This window comes from Lissotriton helveticus, chromosome 6 (genome assembly GCF_964261635.1).
Source record: "Lissotriton helveticus chromosome 6, aLisHel1.1, whole genome shotgun sequence".
NCBI classification, from domain to species: Eukaryota; Metazoa; Chordata; class Amphibia; order Caudata; family Salamandridae; genus Lissotriton; species Lissotriton helveticus.
In genome coordinates, this window is record NC_136067.1 from 1546402238 (window position 1) to 1546424147 (window position 21910).

At 43.2% G+C, this 21910-nt stretch overlaps 1 protein-coding gene across 1 annotated transcript in view; it reads right to left on the minus strand.

Annotated features, from left to right (window-relative positions):
- Positions 1–221: 221 nt before the first annotated feature.
- The window catches only part of LOC144761817 (bifunctional protein GlmU-like), a 352378-nt gene continuing 330689 nt past the window's right edge, over positions 222–21910 (minus strand). Inside the window, exon 4 of the mRNA XM_078647053.1 lies at positions 222–541. Within this exon, the coding sequence (XP_078503179.1) occupies positions 290–541 (252 nt within the window). The 3' untranslated portion in view covers positions 222–289. The remainder of the gene's footprint in view (positions 542–21910) is intronic.

Below are 21910 nucleotides of genomic sequence, written 5' to 3' on the forward strand. Positions count from 1 at the left end.
CCCTGGAGACGGAGTACACCTCCTACTAATACTTGGAGGAAGCTAAGATGCACCGCGTACCGGGTAAACAAGTGCAGGCAAAAGGCAAATTAATGAAAAACCATTTCGAGAGTCAGAATTAAATTATTTAGCTTCATCCATCTCATACAAAATTGATTCGGCTCCGTGTGGTCAAAATGGCCGAATCAATAAGCTAAAGTAAAACAAAAAAAGCGAGAAAAGACATGTCAGTACCCAATTTATTTAATCCACTTAAAAAAAAGCAACATAATTTACAAGGCAGTGTCTTCTAAGCGTTTCCAGGGCGAGCGCTAATGACAAGTTCGGGAAAGCCCGTGCGCTCATCCATCTCCCGGGTGAATTGCAGGCTGCTGCATTCACCAATCACGATCTCGGCCGTGGTGAAGACTTCCAGGTCGCCAATGACGTGCCCGCCCACAGTCTTGCCGTCCTTGTCTGACAGGGATATATGCAGATGGGCCGTCTCGTTCAGCGTCCCGACCAATGAAACGATTTCAAATTTCTCATTGAGATGGACAATCTGAAAAAACAAACGAAAACAAGCGAACGTTAGACTTAAACAGCACATACATCTGCAAATGCTTTGCAGTTCCCACAGCTCTCTAAGCTACCAAGAGCATATTGATTTTTTTTTAAAAAACTTTATTTTCATATTGTTGATTTAAAGATACTCAATATAAAGTTTTACACTTGTAATTTATAATTGGTGCAACACATCATTGGACACAATATGCTATGTAAATATACTCAACTGAAGTTTTCCACTGGCTGTAAGACAGCGGAAAACAGTACATTGGTCTGAAGCAGAGAAGCAGACATCAAATTGTGTGAACACTTTATTCAGTAAAAAAGTATCGAATTTGAAAATGAAACATTCTGGAGGGAATCTAATGAACTATTATCGAAGATGTGAGTGGTACTAAGCACACTTGATAAAGCAGAATGCTGTGCTCCGAACATGTGTCAATATTTTCAACAAGAAGGCCCATATACTGAAAAAGAATGCGCTACATAAATCATTTCAATTTAACTTTACAATTCTAGAACTATACCAGTACGAAGTCTGGGTGCTGGGTCAGAATTTGGTAGAGGCAATCAAAATGTAGCATCCCATAACTATAAGGAAACAACAGAGTATGTCTACTTGCCTGCTTAAAGGTAGACGCATTGGTTACTTGATTACAGGTGCATTTTGTTCTAGATTCAGATATTCGTTGCTCCATTGTGTCTGCTTCTATCTAGCGCTTTAATTGGATGGTATGATTGTTGTCATGGGATTTGTGTCTTTGGGTTATTCGCAGATGTGCCTCCGCCCCACCCTGAACTCCACCACTTCTTCCATACCGGTCTATGGCACATCAGACCTTCTACCTGTGCTCATTATTCCACAGGGTAACGCCCATTATGGACTTCTCACACCCCGAGTCACATGTCAGATGAAACCCAAACACTGTACCCAGTGCGTTAGCTTTAGGGTCAGATGTCCCTGGCCATCTATATACACAGAATTATAGATGTGTAACTGAATGACGGGGATGTTTTCCAACAAGTGGTTCTGAGTGGCTTTAAATAGATAACGAGAGCAAAGCTCGAAATGTCCATGATGTCACCGAGAACCCGGAGATAAAAAAGTTCCCCATTATTCATGTTAACCTTTTCTAATTTCATGTTGTATACGGCCCCTCAAATTATCTTTACCTGCTTCCGAAATGTATGCAGGAGCAGATGAGTAATAGGGGGATCATTATAGAACATATATAAATAAAAAAGTTAAATAAATATCCTGGTCTCCTGCCACTCACCACCCTCGACATTCACCCTCCCCAAAACTAAAAAATAAATACCTGGCCTCCTGCTACTCACCTCTACCACACCACCAAAGTAAAAACAATTACCTGGCCATCTGCCACTCATCCTCACTACCCTTTGAAAAAGCCTTCTGTCGTCCATCTCCAAATAAAAAAAAACATTCTTGACCCCTGCCTCTCAACCGTCAACTGAAAAATTGGAACCTGGCCTACTGCCAACCACCCCAGCACCCTATGCGCTATTCCATCCCAACTCAAAGCAGTACTTTCTGCTATCACACTGAAAGCAAACAGTTGCCACAGCGCGGATGGCGACTTTGTGGGAGTCACTTGTCAGCCCAGTTTGATTTCTAGTCTCAGCGCAGGTCTGTAGCGAAATGTGCTGACAGGGGAGAAGGCAGCGGGAACAACACCACCCACATTTTCCCATCTCCTTTGGGTCTGTGGAGACCCTGGAGATGCGGGAGGAGGTTGGTGAGACCAACCATCATTCTACTGCTACGCTCTGGACTTTGGCGATCAGGGTGAGGTAGTGGGACAAAGGAGAAACAAGCACTTCCCCTAGTGCAACATTGGTTAACCACTTAGGTAAACCACTACTGTGACATCACTGCAATGAACAACTAGATTTAGATCCAGTTATTCACAATAAAAGCTTAAAGGCTTTCTATGGAAGCTATTTACAACATACTATTTCACCTCCTTATCAGTTTATCTGATGTCCCCAAACCTCCCCCTATATTTACACACTGGTGCAATCTACACAATACCTCCTCCTATCCAATTGTCCTTGGGGTACTGTCTGGGCTGTGGCTGGTGTTACTTCAGAAGAGTAGCATCAGCCCCTTCCATCACCTTGCGGACTACAGGAACTCATCTACTGGGATGTCCCCATGCTCCTAGTAGGCATATTATTACATGTGACTATAAGGATATTGACCAAAGAATATGAACATATTATCCGATCATGTCCAGACAACTCATTGCCTAAGACAGTGTCACTTCACACAGTCCAGGGTAAATAGTTTACTTGTTTTAATTTGTTTCAGCGCAATTTGCTGCATCTCAAAGTAACACTGGCCCAATTAATCATTAATAAAAAGCCTCACAGATTTTAATAGGTGATTTTCCTATTGAACAACAAGTTTAAATTCAGACACCCAGCGTTTGTACGCACATCAGTTTAAAGTCCCATTTGTGCACATTCCTTCGTATAAGCTAAATAAGCATTCTCCCTTTTTCTTCTTATTACAAATGATCACCAAGCCGTAGTCTCAGTAACTGCAGAAAGATTGCACAGCAACTTGAACATCTCAGTGGGATGCTGGCAATCAGGGATGATGACAGATTTGACCGCTCTTTGCAATTTAAGGTGATGGATAGAAAGTCAGCCAGAACATCTTGATTACAGTGTGTTGGCCGATCTGGAACTTTTACAGTAGTGATGAATCTTGCAATTGCATACGAATAGATGAGTCGAAAAGCAGCTAATGATGGATATAATTTAAGAAGATTGCTGAAGGAGCAATGTATGTGCGTCTTGGTATTTATAGAGTGCAAAGCTAGCTGGGAAGCGAAAGCGCACAAAACAAGGAAACGGGGATTGATTTAAAATGTCGAAGGCGAGGGTTAAAGTATGGATTTCTTCCGGTTGTGGTGCTTGGATTTTTAAGGATAGTTTGGTGCACCTTGCAGAGGTTGATTTTCAGATCTTGCTTAAGCGTATGAGGGATAGGACAAGCCTGATTTGGGGCAAGACGGTGTTCCAGATCCTGGGTTTAAAGCCATCTGACTCAAGATCCTTAATTGATTCAGGGAGGGAGTGGCTAATGTTTGCCAATTGCCACTCCACTGAAACCCCGTCAGTGTAAATCAGCTCTATAATTTCAGTTCCTTAAGCCAACTTTAATGTTAGCACCATCCTAATGTAGTCCCTGTGAGCCCTTAGTCCCATGTGTTGAATGATGGCTGACGATGGGGCATATTTCTCAGATTCTCCAGGGAGGACTGTAAGGGCTTTGCATCATTGCATGCAAGCAGCACAGTGTTCCCCCAACAATCTAAACAATCCTAATATTTCCATCCACATTTGTTGCATTATAGTAACTTCAATATTTTAACCATCTACGTCTAAACAAGCAAATACACTGTTCTTAGGCAGCTTAACTCCTAACATTACCACTTAACTCTACTAAACAACCTTTGTTGTGTGAACTTTGAGTTTCTCAGAATACTACTATTTTATACAAACCATCTCTCTCAACCTTAGAGTTGCTTATTCTAAACTACCCAGCTCAGTTCCCCGTTCCTCTTTTTCTGTTTACCAGGTCCTTCCTTCAGCTTATTTTTAAACTCAATGTACTTTATTTAGAGATACTGAAACATGCATGTAGTTGAGCACATTCATTCTCAGCGCTGAGTAATGACCAATGGATTGCACTGTAATATTGTTGTTGACATCTATGTCGATTATAGGACATTTCTGCAACAAGTAGAACAGTGGGAGGAGATGTGGCCTAGTGGCTAGAGCTCACAACCTTGGAACTCGGGATTCCAGGTTCGAATCCTGGCCTTTGTGATTGGCTCAACATTGTGTGATTTTGGGCTTCATCTCCCTGAGCGAAAAATGAGTAAAGTGATTTATGAAATGTGTTTGTGTAATCCCCCACTAGATGTACAAGATCGTCCTTCGTCCAACCGCCTATGTAATGTATTTCTCTTTGCTGCTTAGCTAGGTTTGTGCGATATAAATACTAATACATTCATACTTATTTACCAATGACATTTCTTCAAATGCTAGTCAAAGACAATGTTAGTGCAGGAGAGATTGTACTTTAATTTAATTAGTGATTCAGGCCGTCATTAACGGTCTGAATAATTATGACCACATTTCCTTCCACCTAGATGGTGCTCTACTGACTCCTGTGCCAGCCCACACAATGTCAAAACCTGGATCATCATCCTCAAAGTCATCTCAACCGGCACCCCGCCAATATAGCTGACAAGCTCACCACCTACAGTAACGTTTAGCACTCCCACAGCCACAACACCATCAGACTAGAGATGAAGTGCAAAAAAGTAAAAACAAGGCAAAAAGCCTCACATTAGGTGCCCTGGATCTGAAATAACATCCACGTTTCCAACATTCATTTGGCCCTGGGGACCCCATTCCCAGCACAAAATATGTTGGGACCCGAGACCCCATCCCCAGGATCCAACATGAGGAGGAAGGGGAGCTCCACCATACCCCCTGATGTGCTGGTGCTGACTCCTGCTCCCTGTGAAGTCAGAAAAAGGCAACAACATGCCAGCAAGGACGCAGGAGAAGAAATGGACACACCAGCTCCTGCGACAGCAATGGGACAGGGCGAGGAGCTGGCTTAGCAGTGCAGGAGTGGGATCCCCCCAACACTGCCACAACGTGAAAAGCAGCTGTGGATGCCCTCGGTGGGACTGGGGCGCCCTGTAATAAAAAGAAAATTAAAAAAGAAAGCCAGCCCAACTCGACAAAGCCAAAAAGTGTCAAGGGAGGCACACCACTAATAAAATATGCATTTTTTCTGCCATCTGGAGCACCCCATAATGCTCGACCAGGGACCAATTCGCATATTTGTCCACTTTGTGGTGCCCCAAACAGGGGAAGTGGCACCTCAAACTTTATCCAGCTCATTATGGGAGGCTGCAGGAAGTGCATCAGCACCCCAGGAATTAATGAGTTTAATGGCCTCACCCTATGTCGCCCAGGTCATTGGATGCATGGGCTGGGGAGACTTTTCAACATTATTCTAGAGTTCCCAGAGCTTGGATTTTTTGTTTCTCAGCTCAGACATACTGACACTGCTAGTGGTTGGTATTTCGGCCACACGTGGTGGTCTGATTTCGTAAAGAAAGACTCTTGAGGCAGGTTATTTGGATGATTAATGCTGAATTTAAAGCTCTATTGACAATGAGGGGGGAGAGGATGTGGTCCGTCGGCTAAACTGCCGACTTTGGTGCTGGAGACCAGGGTTCAAGCCTCGGGGTCGCATCCACATGCTGTGATTCTGGGCAAATCACTTAATCTCCCCGTGCCTGAATGTGTAATGTAAATACAGTGCTCATGTAAAGCGCTCCAATACCTTCAGGTCGAGTTCGCGCTATATAAATATGCACAAAAAAAAAAGATCATTGAGAAACATTGTAATTGATGATTGCATTTAAATGTTTATTGACTCCATTGGTATGATGGTGACCTCTAGTGATTATGTTTCTTACAATGTGGTGACCCCTTGACAAAGCCAACAGACCTGCCATATATTTTAATGTGGTGACCGCTTGACAAAGACAGTAAGCTTACCTTATATTTTGGTGTGGTGACTACCAAAAGGGCTGCTATATTTGAAATGACACCCCCTTATTTGGTAATGTTGCATCTGGGGCATATTGTGATTTTGGGGTCATGATCCACCAGGGATTAAAGGAGCTTCAAGAATGTTACCAAAATGTATTTTCATCTACCCAATTTTAAATATTTGTAAATGAATGTGTAGCATTTAGTAGTAGTGTGTGTAATAAATGTATTAGTTTCTTTTCAAAGCAAAAGCTCTGGCTGGACAATGATTTGTTGAGTGCTGTTGTTGTCTGCCAGCGGGTGGCAATTACTAGTCCACATCAACTTCCCTGAGTGGGCCATGGACTGCTCTGCTCCGCTAGCCTGTGAGAGCCAAGTGCTATAATCGGGTACTTGGTTCACAATAAGAAGACAATTGTGGATCTATTAATTACATATACCTCACATCTTGCACAACTAATAACCACATTTCTTACATTTAGAGTAAAACAATTCTGGAGAATGGAAATCTATTTTTAAATAAAGCTGGGGTTGGTAGCCAAAATCAGGGTTGAACAGGGAACCCAAAGCCGCCCTGACAAATATTATCAGATCAGCCCCCATAGGAGATTTTGGGGGAAGGGTAGAAGGGGGGGCGCCCTCCCCTAAAATATGGAAAAATATGGCAAAAATGATGCATTCTACTGCACATTTTCATTAAATATTCGAATATATTTACTTGTAAAGCACAGCAAATGATGACCTTACAGTGCACTTCAGACTACAGACATATTAGAATATGCCAAATGAGTTTTAACATTGTGTGATCTTGTACACATTTTCAGCCTAGCCAGAAATGAGTAACTTTTACCCTGACTGGTAACCATGAAGGTAACCATGAACGAGTGTGCCCAGATCTGCTCAGCTCCACCCCATCCCCAGGAATCAAAAGGTCTGCTGTGTCAACACTGTGCTTTGCCAGCCCCCTGGGCAATCTACCTTCATTAGGTAGCTCAGTGAGGTAAGCACCTGCTTTGGACATCAGTGAGTGCTATATCTTGACCTGGAGAAGGGTGGGAAAACCCTATACCAAGTCAGGAGGGTAGAGAGGTTCTTCCAATGGCTGGAAGAGGTGCTGGAGGGATATGTCCTCCCTCTTTAATACTAGCTAAACATAAAGTATGCCACACTGTATTTGTGGGATACATGGAACACTACTCTCCTCAGGTGGTACACCTGTTCGTTTATGGGCGGGTAAGGAACTGGTTGCAAGTTTAGCACCACGTAAGCTCAAAAAAGATTTCAATTACCTGAAGCAGCTTAAGCTCCATGCATAATAAACATAACTCATAGGTGCATAAAGGCAACTATTATACATTCTGTAGCAATATCGATTTCTCCTTGTGGTACACTTTAGCACGTTAAGCTAAGGCTGGAAGTGCCTAGTGGAGTTCTTTGCTGTCTAAGATATGAACGTTGGAGTACTCTACAAGGCTCAGTCCTCCTCAATTATACACAAGTGTGCCACACGAATGAGACCCACCCCTTCCACCACTGAAATGACAGTACTTTTTTGTATTTCAATACTGGCATGGGAAAGAATAACATTATCCAGAGTAACATTATCCAGAATAACAGTTGTGCTATGCAAATACAATGGAGAAACTTTTAGAGTTCCCCCAAAGTGTGAGGTGTGGAAGTCCCAGAGGATCCTGCCTGTTATCAGCTTCCTCTGCTGTTGGGGCTCCACACTGCTCCCACCCGTCCAACAATTTTGCCCTCTAGAGCCACTGTACTCCTCCAGGCGGGCATTAAAACAGGTTGCTTGATAGTTTTATTATCCACCGTCCACTTTCTTTGTGTATTGCCTCTTTACACTGGAGTTACCACATGCCCAATACTGGGTGTTGCAGATGTCTACCTTGTTTCTTTTTTGATTGCCTAATGAAAGGGCCGCTATCCTGTAGGAATGGTGCCACGCTGCGCTTAATAGGCATGTGAACAATGTCAACCTCCTTATAAGGCTCAACAGTAGGAATATAAAGACTCAAAGGGTAGAAAAAATCTTTGTGGGTAAGTTTAGTAATTCTTGATTGAAGATGAATAATTAATTCAGATGTTAGAAAGCAAGCCACCAAAACAATCTTGAACCCAGGTTGAGACAGAGCTCAGCACAGGTCTTTCGGAACAAAAATCTAAGAAGGAATCCAGGTAGAAAGCAGAGAAAAAAAGAAATCACAGCCAAAAATGGTAACAAGCGAGCAATGTAAGCAAAGAAAAATAAGGCAACAAATGGCACAGACACAGTGGTATTATCTCTTATCCATGCCTTCCTTTATATGGTTAACAAAGGAAATGACATCACAGGAAATAGATTAGTTCCATCTTTCGTTGGGAGCTTCAGGCAACAATAACTGAAAAGCCACCATCTTGGGCCATATGTAAGACATGCTTTCATCTTCTAAAATACGGTTTCTTGTAGGTATGAGAAGAACCATCCTATGTTTGATATTCTTCTCCCCCTGTAACCTTCCATGCTCTGACTGCTGCTCTTCTAGGTTGCTGCCTCGCGCAAGCCACAGGACTCTCCTCCAAGAGACGATAACTCCAGAGATGCCTATGCAGTCTCAGCGGCGTAGGGACAGATGCCTTGCTGCACACCGAGCATGGAGACCAAAGAACCACTGGCTCTCCATGCACAGAGCGTGGGCAGCAGGAACACACGGCCCCTCCTATCAGCACGCCCCTGCATCTGGTTGCTGACATAGATGTGACAATACCCAAATAGAATATTTTCCAACCCTCTCCCATGGTAAGTGTTCACTGATGAGAGCTGGTGTGGTTGAAGAAGGGAAGCAAGTGGGTAGTAAATTGATGTTTATCTAGTGTGATCAATCACCCACCGCCACTTTCTATCTATGCTGTTTATTTTGGATTTGCCAGAGCTGAAGAAAGCAAACGTGGTGGCACAAACCTCAGATATTTCATTCAAACCTCTTCATTATTTTGCTATAAGTTCTGTATAATAAGAAAATGTAAGTCATTCTTTAATAAATGTATTTTATTAGCAGTATCTCATGCCTTTCATGGATCTAACTTTCTACTGTTGAGGAGATAGTTTTCCCTTTTTTTCGAAGCACACTGTGCCCTGAGGTCAATACCAGATGCCCCCAGCCACACTGCCTGAAAACCTACCCTGCGAACCAGCTCTGTTTAATGATGTTGCAATACATTTTTGTACTAACATTTATTTTCATAATATAGGAATGAAAAATGAGAAGTTTCACAGTTTAAACTCCGCATCTCCGTCCAACGATTAAAATAGTTCATGCAGTTTTTAGAGCCACCACAAATGAATAAGTATCCTTGCTTCTCTGCTGATCACCTCATTTCCGCCCTTTGTGAGCCCTATGCATTTTTAGTTTCCCAATACTGAAGTGATCTCAGTTGTGGCAACATTGTGTAAACTGGTCAGGCATAGCATTGACAATGGACATCAATCTGACTTCAACGATGAGCTACCCCCGTTTACCATCCCCCCTCTACCTCTTCAGTCTCAATAAAACGTGGGTACGCACTAACAATCTCCCATTGTGTAATCACGTTTCTTCTTTTCTCCTCTGTCTATACTTGTCTGTGTAATTATGGAACCTGTAACTCACTGATCCTCATGCAAAGCGCTTTGATACCTCAGGGTGAATTTGAATTTGTGAATTTAAAAGCATTTATAGAGCGCTCGTATACTAAGCAGTTTCTTGGCGCTTAAAGGTAACCGTGGCAAGAGCAGATAGACAGAGAACAGTGAACAGTGGGCTAACAGTTAAACGCTTGCTGGAACAGAAGGGTTTTTAAGGCTCTGCGGTATTCCATATAGGAGGGCAGAAGTCTTACTGAGGGGGGGAGGGCGTTCCAGAAAGTGGGGGCCAGAACTGAGAATTTCTGACCACCAGCTCTTTTCTTCTTGAAGCGTGGTACTGCCAGCAGGCCCAGGGAAGAGGAGCGAAGGGCTCTCAGCGGGCAATAATTTGTGATGGCAGAGCTAATAAATGCTGGGGCAGTGCCCGCTCGGGCTTGATAAGTGAGACATCCCAATTTAAACACTGCCCGCTGTTTAATAGGGAGCCAGTGAAGGGCTTTCAAAAGGGGAGTGGAGTGGTGTGACTTAGCCAGGCCATAAACCAGGCGGGCTGCCTGGTTCTGGACCAGCTGGAGGCGATGAAGGGAATATGCGGGGACGCCATAATAGACGATGTTCCCGTAGTCAATTTTTGACAGGACCATAGCCATTATTATCAGTTTAAGGGCGGGAATAGAGAAAAACCGGGATATTTTTCTGATGGTCCGTAGAGAGAAAAAACAAGAAGAAACAACTGAACTAATATGTGAATGGAGTGTAAGTTGATGGTTAAGAATAATACCTAGCGTTTTAACTGACGGGGAGGGAGTGGGGGGGGCACCCAGGGATGGTGGCCAGAAGAGAGATGACCAAGGATTGCCGGTGCCGCCCGTCAGAACCAGCTCCGTTTTGTCCGGATTTAGCTTAAGATGGTTCATATTCATCCATTCGCGGATGAACAGCATCACGGACTGGAAGCCGGTTTGACCTGACGAAGCCGGGGACAAATCAAAAATAAGTTGGAGGTCGTCGGCATAATTGTACACCTCGACCTCCATGTGCTGTAAAGCGAAAATAAGAGGGAAAATGTATAAATTAAAAAGTAAGGGAGAAAGGGAAGAGCCCTTGGGAACCCCACAAGTGATTTTACAAGGGGGGGCAGTGAATTCTGCCAGGTGGACAGCCTGAGAGCGATCCGACAGGAAGGACTCCAGCCAAGTCAAAGGGGGGCCCTCGATGCCCGCCAATTTGACACGGCGGAGAAGGATGGAGTGGTCCACCGTGTCAAAAGCGGCGGACAGATCTAATAGAACGAGGGCCTGAGGAGTGCTGGAGTCCAATCCCTCCCTGAGTCGATCCAGGACTGAGATGACCACCTTTTCTGTAGAATGACGAGGGCGAAAGCCTGCTTGGCAGGAGGCAAGATATTCGCTGCCCTCAATAAAAGAGCTCAGGACCTGAGTAAGATGAGACTCGGCGATCTTCCCTAGAAAAGGGAGGAGGGAGATTGGTCGATAGTTAGCCGGGGCGCTAGGGTCTGCCCCAGATTTTTTTAGAATGGGGATGACCGTAGCAGCCTTGAAGGAGGGAGGGACTATACCCTGTTCAAATGAGTTGTTTAACAGGGTAAGAGCAGGGGCGGGGCAGTCCAGGAAAATCTGACTTAATACATGTGCTGGACAGATGTCGGCCGGAGAGCCAGATTTCACCCGCCTAAGGAGAGGGGGAAGAGAATCCAGAGTCAGGGGGGGATGAGGGCTAAAGACTGGTTGTTGATAGGAGTGGGACACTCGCAAAAGGTGGGGGAGGGAGGAGGAATGTTAGCTTTGATGGTAGCCACTTTTTCTAGTCAGCGATATATAAAACTTTGCAAATAAATAAATAAATACTGGAGAGATGCAATGAGCTCAGGGGGCAGTTCAAGCATTAAAGTACCATGCATGGGACATATAGGGACATGGTATTTTAATGGCATATATGTGTGAAACTCACGGAGATGTTTGATGAATCACGTACTTGGCAGCCAGCAATCATTGGCTTTAGAGAAAGTGAATTTAATGCCCCGAATGTAGTTAGAGAGTCCAGTTCCTCCGTGGTTCATCCAGGATTAAAGGATCTGTTGCCTAGTTTGCATTAAAACTTGTTCAACTGTGAGTGGGGCTTGAATTCATCATTACTATGTATGGGAACAGGGGCAGGTATGGATATGTGAGGACAGCTTTGCAGCTTAAAACTCTCAGAATGCCTCAAGTACCTTGCTTTCTTATTTAAATGTTGAAGCCCTCCTTCGGTAAATAATCACATTGCTTCTCACAAAGATCTATCTACAATGGCTAGATCTGTTTGAGAAATGTTTGATCCTCTAATAAATTTGGAAGGCGGTGGACCTAGTCTGTCACCAATATGGCCAAGTTCTTTGGAAACCCTGACCTGGCATCCTTCTTCCATCCCAACTGAGTTACCCTGGGCCTTGTGATGCTACGGTGGCCAGTACATGACTGTTAAAAAATGTGGTGCTTAGGGGTTACGGGGTATAAAAACTTCATCGGCTGCAGCACAGGGAAACAGCTTGGAGGCTAACTGCACTCACACAGGTAGGCAGGCTGAAACACTGTAATGGCGATGATCCCTCGAGTCATTCTTGCTCAGGGGAGTGGAGTAGCATACTAGTGGCCTGATTAAGATAGGGGTGAACCCAACAGGCTGTTGGTGGGGGATTTCACTGCCATCGTGCGGCCATTTCCCGCCCGCCAGATAGTGATGGCAGGCGGTGTGCTGGCGGGCAGAAAGCTTAACCGCCACGGGTCTGACAGAAGCAATTGTTCCAATTGCCTGTTGGACCGCCCGCATCCCCAGAATGGTGGTGGTGCCTAGCAGGCACTGCCTGCCTGATTGGGATGCAGGATCGCCGCCAGCCTTTCTATGGCAGTGCAACCGCCATGGAAAGGCTGGCGGGGATGTACTTTGGGGGCCCGTTGGGGGCCCGTTGTGGGCCCCCCTTGACCAGGGGCAGTTACCGTATGCACTTACATTTCCCTGCACCATGTGGCAGGCACCGCTTGGTGCCTGCCACGTAGTGCAGGAAAATGTTCAAGGTGCCTTTTTCAACATTGTCTAAGATTCAACATTGTGGCGGGTGCTGCAGCTAGCAGCACCCGCTGCAATGTTAAATATTGCAGATGCGACCCCTGTGGTGGCGGTCGCATCTTAATTCCATGTGTGGGACCGCTGCCTTATAGGCGGCCGGTCCCCATCCCCGGGTCCATGGCAGACGGACTGAAGTCCGTCCGCTATCGTAATGACCCCCTAATTGTCAGTGGTTCTGTAAAGTACTGCAGCGTTATGTTATACCCAAGCTGCTGCTGCACTCTGATGCTTGCTCATGGGGATGGCGTGTATGTACCCGGGAGGCAAGCCAGCAAGGCTTATTGCTTTCCCATCGGCTGGAGTTGCAGCCAATGGGGCATCAGGGGCTGAAGAAGGAGCTTCATTCAGCACATTAGAATTCTACACTCACAAGTGGTGTCCTAGAAGTCCTTATAAATGCCATCAGTTCCACAGCATAACTAAAACCCCGCTCAACTGTGCAGACTACGACTTAGTTATCCTCGTTATCTTGGTATATCCTTGGTGCATATGTTGGAGAGACACACAGCGAAGGAGGAATTCTTTGCGAGGAGCCTCTTCTAAACATGGCAAGGAAGACGGTCTGCTGCAAGGGGTGAAGGCCCTGCTGCAATCCATTAACACTGCAAGTCTTGGAGGGACACAGCAGAAGTAGGAATGGTTATAAATGTGGTGAGATAATTTAAATCAAATGCTGTGAAGGCCCCAAGGACCCTTGGAGAGGGCAGAGACCATGGGTACTTTGTGCAGAAGCATTCACATGCGAATTCGCAGAGGTACTGCTTAATTCAACACAGAGCCTCTTAAAAAAGGCATCACTGAGCTCCTTGCTGAACTGCTGGGACTGACTCAGGACATGAGTTGAGAAGCTGGGGTTAAGATCATGAGACTTCCTCAGATGTTAAAGGGCAACACTGAGTCTACAGTAAGTTGGTAGTCAAGGAGACAGATATTAGAAACAGCATTTTGAGTACAGCACTGCAAAAGAAAGTAGGAAGAGTTTTGACTGTTCCATGATTTGAATGAACAGACATCAGTCAGGGAAAAAGCATTTAGATCATCTGATAGGAAGTAACAATAAGTGTTCTTGCCGCATAGGTGGGATTGCCAGTCAAATCCCAAAGGCAGAAGTTCAAGTTTTCATGGGTGGTTTCAGCAGCCACTTTCTTCAGTAACTTCTGATTTGAAATATATGTGATGCGTGTTGTTTGTGGAGGGTGGGGCTTTGGAATATGCCTTATGGGGACAAAATAGTATTTCTACCCCTGATTTGATGGGACGCTGGGAGTTTCAATGAAGAGGGGCACATAGAATCTGTTTTTTTGTTTGCAATAAGGTATACTTCTTGTCACATCATTTAGGCTTTCAGCTTTCCTTTCAAGCACCCTCCGGCGAATTGTGCTGGTTTCACAGCATATACCTTTTGGTGAGGTCCATTTAAGATAGTGTTTGATAGAGGTCTTCGTGTCCAGATAAATTATCGCACCTGTTACATTTTTAATGCATTTAAGGTAGCTTATATTTGATCTAAAAAAAACAACGAAACTAATCCGTTATAAAAGCGTCTTTGTTTATCAAGAATCTTGACGTCTTGCCTGCCTCCTCTACCACTAAAGTAGTCCTTTATTTTTGCTTGCAATTGTGTCAGTTTCCCATTTGAAGTCACAAAGACATCCTTAAAACAACACCACAATGTTGGGAGTGACATGTTGGAGTCAAGCTATCCTGGCTGATGACGGCTGATAGCCAGAAATTGGTCCAAGGATGCTTGATTCCGGTCCAGGGAAGACATGGCTTGGCAGTTTGGACTGGCTTGTTCCCATGAGGCACAGGGTCAAGACTGATTTGCATATGGCCATGTCTGAACTAGGGTGGCGTTGGTGAGCAAAATAACGATGGATTAAACCCAGATCTGTGACTGAGGGTGAATGTTTTTGCCAATGTGCAACATGCCGTCCATCACCTTGTGTGTTTTTCTGTCTTACACCAGGGCATGCTGCACTCTCTCACCCCTGAGATTCTGTCACCTACACTTATGTTGCCCTTTATTGCCCATGTGTTTCTGTGCCTCCCCTGTCCCTCTTGTTCATTTACATGCTTGTGTGTCACTCATGCCCCCATGTTGCTCTTGTTCATCCATGTGCTTCTGTACCCCCCTCCACTCTCCTCCATGTTGCTCTGGGCTTATACATGTAATTGTCTTCCCCTTCACCTCCACTCCATGTTGCTGTCTCTCACCCATGTGTTTCTCTGTCACTCCAACCCGGTACACCGACCCCATTAACCTTATAAACAAAAAAGTAGGATGATGTGGACACTGGGCTGAGTCATATTGTATGTGTGCGCATGCGTATTTAACTCAATATGCTACAAAATTGCATAGCCCAGCTGCTGCGTCAGTTTGCTTTTTCTAATCTTTTCTTTTTTGCTGTACATTATCTACTCTGAGGCTGTATACACTGACAGAACCAATAGGTCTCTAAGGCTAGAATGCTTACAGTGCTCTGACCAAATTGTCTGTTATATTATCTATATATGAATGCTTAGGTTTAATTTTTTTAGGGAAATTTAGGCAAGGGAAAAACAAAGGTAGAAAAACGGAGTATGCTGGACAGGGAAGAAAAGGACAACTAAGGTAAGAGAAGACAAGCTAAGGTAAGGCAAGGAAGGGTCAGATGATCTAAACAAGCCCCCAGAAACGGAGAAAAGCCTGAAAGAGAAAGAGAGGAGAATACAAGACAAAGGGGAGAGAGACCCTCAAAAGCACAGACTTCTGAGTGAAATAATTCAGACTTGAGCGAAAGACATAAGACAAGCAGATACCTAAAAGGCAAAAAAGAAACAAAAAGAAATAGAAAGGTCTGAAAACAGAAAGAAAGAGGAAAAATACAGAAGGAGAAGAAAGAAATATCAAAAAAACAGAATGATTACCAAGGAAGAGAGAGAGTAACAGAAAGGGTGGGAAGACACCTCCAACATAAGGCATGAACAAAGTTTAAACAGGAGAAAGCAAGGCCGTAGTGACACAATACATGGAGAAAAGGGTGAAACCACAAAAACCACACATATGCAAAAACAGGGACACCAGAAACAATTAATGACCAGAAAGAGAGTACTTGGAAACAGAGCTGAGTGGCGGAACTCAGAGGGGCAGATCTCTGCATGGGTACAAGAGAGAAAGAGGAAAAGGTAAGGAGAGAGAGAGAGAGGGAGGTGTTAAGCAGTACTAGGAAAGAGGGATTTTCATAGGAAAACAAAAGTTATAAAGAAAACAAAAACACTCCACAGAAAAGCATTGAAAAAATCATTTAATGTTATTCTATGGAAAACGTTAAAAAAGGTTTGTGGGACGTAACGGCTCCTCCATGCAGCTTACCGGGAACAATGCAACCTCTATGGCAAACCTCCAAGTAAAGCAGGAGGGTAAAGTTGCTGGATGTTCACTGAAGGCTTTTATATTGTAAGAAGAAATCTCTCCTGCTAGCGCAGACTGAGAACTATTTCTGGCAAGGTCGGATACTATGAACAGATCATTCTACCACAGCCTCAAACGCCATGCCAAAAGCTTGTGCATTTTTCTCGGGTTGAGTCTGTTGCATGCCCCATATTCTCTGGTTGACTTTTTTTCACGTGTAAAAAAGAGAGAGAGAGACCCCTTAGCATACCAAGGGAATAGGGTACTAATAAACAATAAAATAACAAGGTATCCCTTGGCGAGAAGCAACTTTAGTATAAGCCCATATATTTGTACCAATACCTAACACAAATAATGCATAAACAACAAGGTTTGTTTTAAAAAAGATTTTCACATTTTATTTTTTTTTAAAGAAAAGGGGGGGGAAGTTCCACTGACAACACAGTAAATTGTTTAAAAACGCCGCAGGACAATTTATAATTTCATTAAAAACATCAGCAATATATATCACAATTATATGTGTCTAAAAAAGTTCTTCATAGATCAACTGCAAAACACATTAGATTTCAAAACACATTAAATTTTAAGACACAAACTAATTATTGTGCCTGTCAACTATAGACAACAGAAAAACACAATGAGAGAGACAGACATAGACATTATTGTCATCCAGATTGCACATCAGACAACGACCGATATTTAACTAAAACCTGGACTTGCTAAAAGGATCCTGTCTACAGGAATAATTTTGATCTCGTGATTGTGCTGGTATAGGCGTCGATGCGTTTCGATGGTTCAGTAGATATATACCATCTTTTTCAAGACTGTACAATGTGTCTCTCGTATTTAATGGCACTGGGTGGTTACCATTTAAATAATATCCTTATTTCATGTTATTCTATTCATTCATTTTCGTCCCTTCAATTTTTATGAGTATCGGCATCTATTGTGTATTAAGACTTAAAAGCATATTCTTGCTTATTGATAGCTGGCACATCAGCAAATTGATTATTCGTATGTGTATTCCTCTTATTTCAAAATCCACAGTCTACTGGAATCGATTTTTCTTTTAGACCCGCCGTAAACCTTCCTACTTCACTTTGTTCTCCTCATTTGCTCACCGCCTGTCGAATTACATGCTCTCCTCTCGAATTAGGTTAACTGGGGAGTCTCAGGTGTGGATAGTGGTCCTGGTCCTTGTCTGTGGGTCTTTTATTTAAGAATCGTTTGATTCCTGGGACCTCGTCTCTCCACAGCCGGTATTCTTCTGGTACGCGCTATGTCTACCCACAGACAAGGACCAGGACCACTATCCACACCTGAGACTCCCCAGTTAACCTAATTCGAGAGGTATCTACTGAACCATCGAAACGCGCCGACGCCTATACCAGCACAATCACGAGACCAAACTTATTCCTGTAGACAGGATCCTTTTAGCAAGTCCAGGTTTTAGTCAAATATCGGTCGTTGTCTGATGTGCAATCTGGATGACAATAATGTCTATGTCTGTCTCTCTCATTGTGTTTTTCTGTTGTCTATAGTTGACAGGCACAATAATTAGTTTGTGTCTTAAAATTTAATGCGTTTTGAAATCTATTGTGTTTTGCAGTTGATCTATGAAGAACTTTTTTAGACACATATAATTGTGATATATATTGCTGATGTTTTTAATGAAATTATAAATTGTCCTGCGGCGTTTTTAAACAATTTACTGTTTTGTCAGTGGCACTCCCCCCCCCTCTTTCTTTAAAAAAAATAAAATGAAAATCTTTTTTAAAACAAACCTTGTTGTTTATGGATTATATGTGTTAGGTATTGGTACAAATATATGGGCTTATACTAAAGTTGCTTCTCGCCAAGAGATACCTTGTTATTTTACTGACTTTTTTTCACACAATTCAATGTTTTTCTGCAAGTTCTGGTAAAGTTACTACAGTAGAAAACTATATCTTATCAGGACTGACACATCAAGACTTCATTCGACTTCTTTCACTTGTAGTAGGTTCTCAACAACTTAGCATCTAGGTCCACAGGAAATGAAAAGTGCTAGCTATGCCACTGGCTCCACTCGCTTTATTTTCAGTCATTTTTTATTACACTAATAGTGAATAATATTACATTAGTCAACATGGAGCACAATTAGGTGGAACATGACCTTTCCTGGGAGCTGAGGTGAGTAACAAAATGCTTTTAAATGTCTATTGCATGTGAGCTTGCGGGTCACAGTGTGTTTACGTGAAAAACAGTGCATGTAAGTGTAAGTGAAAGTGAAGATCAAAGGGCGTGTGATTTCACTTCCACCACCACTGGCATTTTGGTGAATTGACGTCCATGGTAAAGGCTTCCCTTCAGTTAGATGCAGATTCTCTCTTGGGGTGTATTAAGCAATGTGATTTAAATAGCCAACCAGCCAGACGCTGATGGTGATATTTAGATATTTGTATAAAATTGAGACCTTTCCACTACGATTTCTTTTTTTTTTAGCAAAGTGAAGTGCCTTCTTTGCAGGATACATGCAGTGTGACATCAACACTATCCCACGACTCATAAAAACAACATGGCAAATCCTTGCCTCAGCTGCACAAAGCTTTCCCCTGCCTGCTAGCAGAACCCACAGCCCTCCCAGGGGAATTCCCCCTGCCTTCAGCCAATGCTTGTTGCAGGTCTTCAGGGTATGGCTCCACCAGGTCTCCTTGGCCTCCCTTCTGAATATGGCAAAAAAGTGCTACAGATTATTTTGAAGCACAAATGCCTCACTTAACAGGCTCAGGGAACTCTCCCTTTCATTTTTCATGCCTGGGGTGGCCAGTCCTTCGAAGTGGAGGTGGAGAAATGGGTCATTTCAGGTTGTGAAGCGAGTGTGTTACCTGTCAGAAATGCACAAGTCATTCTAATGCGCTGCAGCTCAGCTCAGGCACGCAATACTTCGTGTTAGGTAAACGAAATCTAATTTCACTACTTGTCACTTGAGCCCAAGATGCCAATAAGTTACAAAGTAGCATTTTCAAATCAAATGTTACAAATTAAATGTCACATCATATTTTTTTACATCAGGAAACATGCTGTACAGATTAAGCTGCCACAAAAACATGCAAGCTAAAACCACAATATATTTTAGAAACAGGTCGAAAAATTATATGCTTCATTCCTGCTTTCTGATTACTCTTTGTAGCGGTCCCGGAGATCTACACACACAAAGCTGCCTTACTAGGGTGGCAGCAATGGCAAATTCGGAATAAATAAAGAGGGCGAAGGTAGCTTTAGTCTGTTCAGAAGGCTGCGTCCTCTGTAGAGGTCAAACTAAAATCTGTCCAGCACAAAGAAATGGGGGAATATAGCACAAAACTAGACTAAGGGGTGTTCTTATTGGCAAAAGAGTAAGATAAATAGGAGATAAAGTATAGGTGAAAGGTGAGTCATAGAAGGAGACGGGCACGCAGACAAAAAAATCGCCCTGAAATGTTTTTAAAATTTCCAAGTTCCACAAACAGACACACACACCGTAAATCAAGGTGTAAGTGGCCTTGTGGGCCATTATGTGACACACAAGTTACCCCCTTGATACACCCATACACGCAAATACTTTTGCCTGACATGCACCTCCTACAAATGTAAGGATGCTCAAACACACATACGGGGGACACATGACCAATAGTGAAGTTGCACATATGTTGAGGGTGCAAATCTTTGCGTAAATGGTAGATGCAAAGATTGTATACTACAGAGTACACGCCGAGTTACACAAATTAATAAATATCTGTGTTTGTGTTCGTGCCTGATTGTGTGCATGTACAAGTGGAGTATAATAAAATGTTTGCATTCAAGCACTCACAGTTTTCATGTCCTGGTGTTTATATTAGTTACTAAATGAAACGTGGGCTATATCCAGTGCTTCTGACGGAATATTTGGATACACAGATGTCATTACTTTTTTGTGCAAATCACAAATTAGATAACCTATTCATATTTGGCATTTCCTTGTCCAAATAATTCAAGAAAAAAATGACAGTGGTAAAAATTCTGGGATTAAATTTGACTGCGTAGAACACAACAAAAGACTGAACAATTTGGTTATGAAAAATGGAAGAGAACCTGCCATTCTGGTTATGCTTCATGCATTTGGCATATAAATACAAAGATTGCGGCAATAACCAGTCCTGGTTCTATCGAAAATGAACATGCAATTTGCCTGGATACACTCGAAAGTCAACAGATGTGAATGAGCTTCATTAATAAAGCAACATTTTAGGGGAAAAGGACTTCAAAAAGACCATGGACTCGAGAGGGTTAACAACCTCGCTATCAGTCGTAAAATGTACACCAGAGTCCAACATGGCGAACTCAAAATCTCCTGCGTTTCCTGTGCTTAAGGGAAGCAGATCACTAACCTAGAGATAATGCAAGGGCAAGCAACATTAAGCAGGCAAGTAACTAACTTATGTCAACAATTCAAGCCGCCATCAAGACACAGAAGACAAATGCAGTTATTTCACGAGAAGGTTACTTTGTTTTATGTACCTCTTCCTTTCAGCCCTCGCATGACTTTCCTTCCATTAATGCTTCACAATTTCTTCGTCCCTACCCCAACCCCCTCCGCCAATGCTCTTTTTCTCCACTGATTCGCTCTTTCTGGTCAAGTGGTGATTGAACAATGTAATGGCAATGATGGGGAAGAGTTCTGTAAATGAGTTTCCAAAAGGCTGAAGGAGAAGAGAACCGAGAGAAATTACTGTTGCCTCGCTTTCTGATACAATGAGCAATGGTGCATTTACCTAACCTAGTAATTTATGTGCCAAATAGAGGGCTAAGTTATGCAGGAGCAGTTTAATCGGTTTGCTGCATCTACCACAGTAAAATTAGCGTGCAAACAGAATTAAAATGCATCGTGACAGTGCATAGGGAGGGTCAGAAACATTCTGGGTGGCGTGGTCCTTCGCATGTAGGAAAATTCCGTCCCACAGCGACAAAACATTAAAGATGTCAAGATGACTCAATCACAATCAACTCTAATGTTCTTTTTCTATAGGAAAACAAACATGGTGTTTAGATTTGAGCAGGATTCAGCAATGTGACATATCCATGTCAGCAGACAAACCGATTAAGGTTAGACCCAATATTTCAAGATAATACCGCCACTGAATTGTTGGGTAGAGCCCAATGGCTGGTTGGGCAGAAAGGTGGTGACAGGGTGGCAGAGGCATGTCTCTTTTTAGGTTTTGCCTACAGTGCACATGGACTGTCAGCGAAAGCTATGGTTACCCAATTTTCTTTTTTTTAAACGGGCATAAAGCCTGCAGATTATTTACCGATACTTACCATTGGTTGGCGTCCACTACACTCTCGGTTCCTTGCTTCTTACTGGTCACGCCTCCTGCTTTCTGTCTGCTGCTCTACTCCTCCTGCAGAGTTCTTTGGGCTTCTGTCCATGCCGAGGAGCATGGATCCAAAAGACACACAATTGATGGACGGAATGCAGAACAAATCAAAACATTCACCCCAGTCAAGAGATCTGGATTAAATCCATTATTCTTTTCCTCACCATGCCACCCCAGTTTAGACCTGGCCACCCCAGTTTAGACCTTGCCATATGCAAATCAGTCTTGAACTTGTGCCTC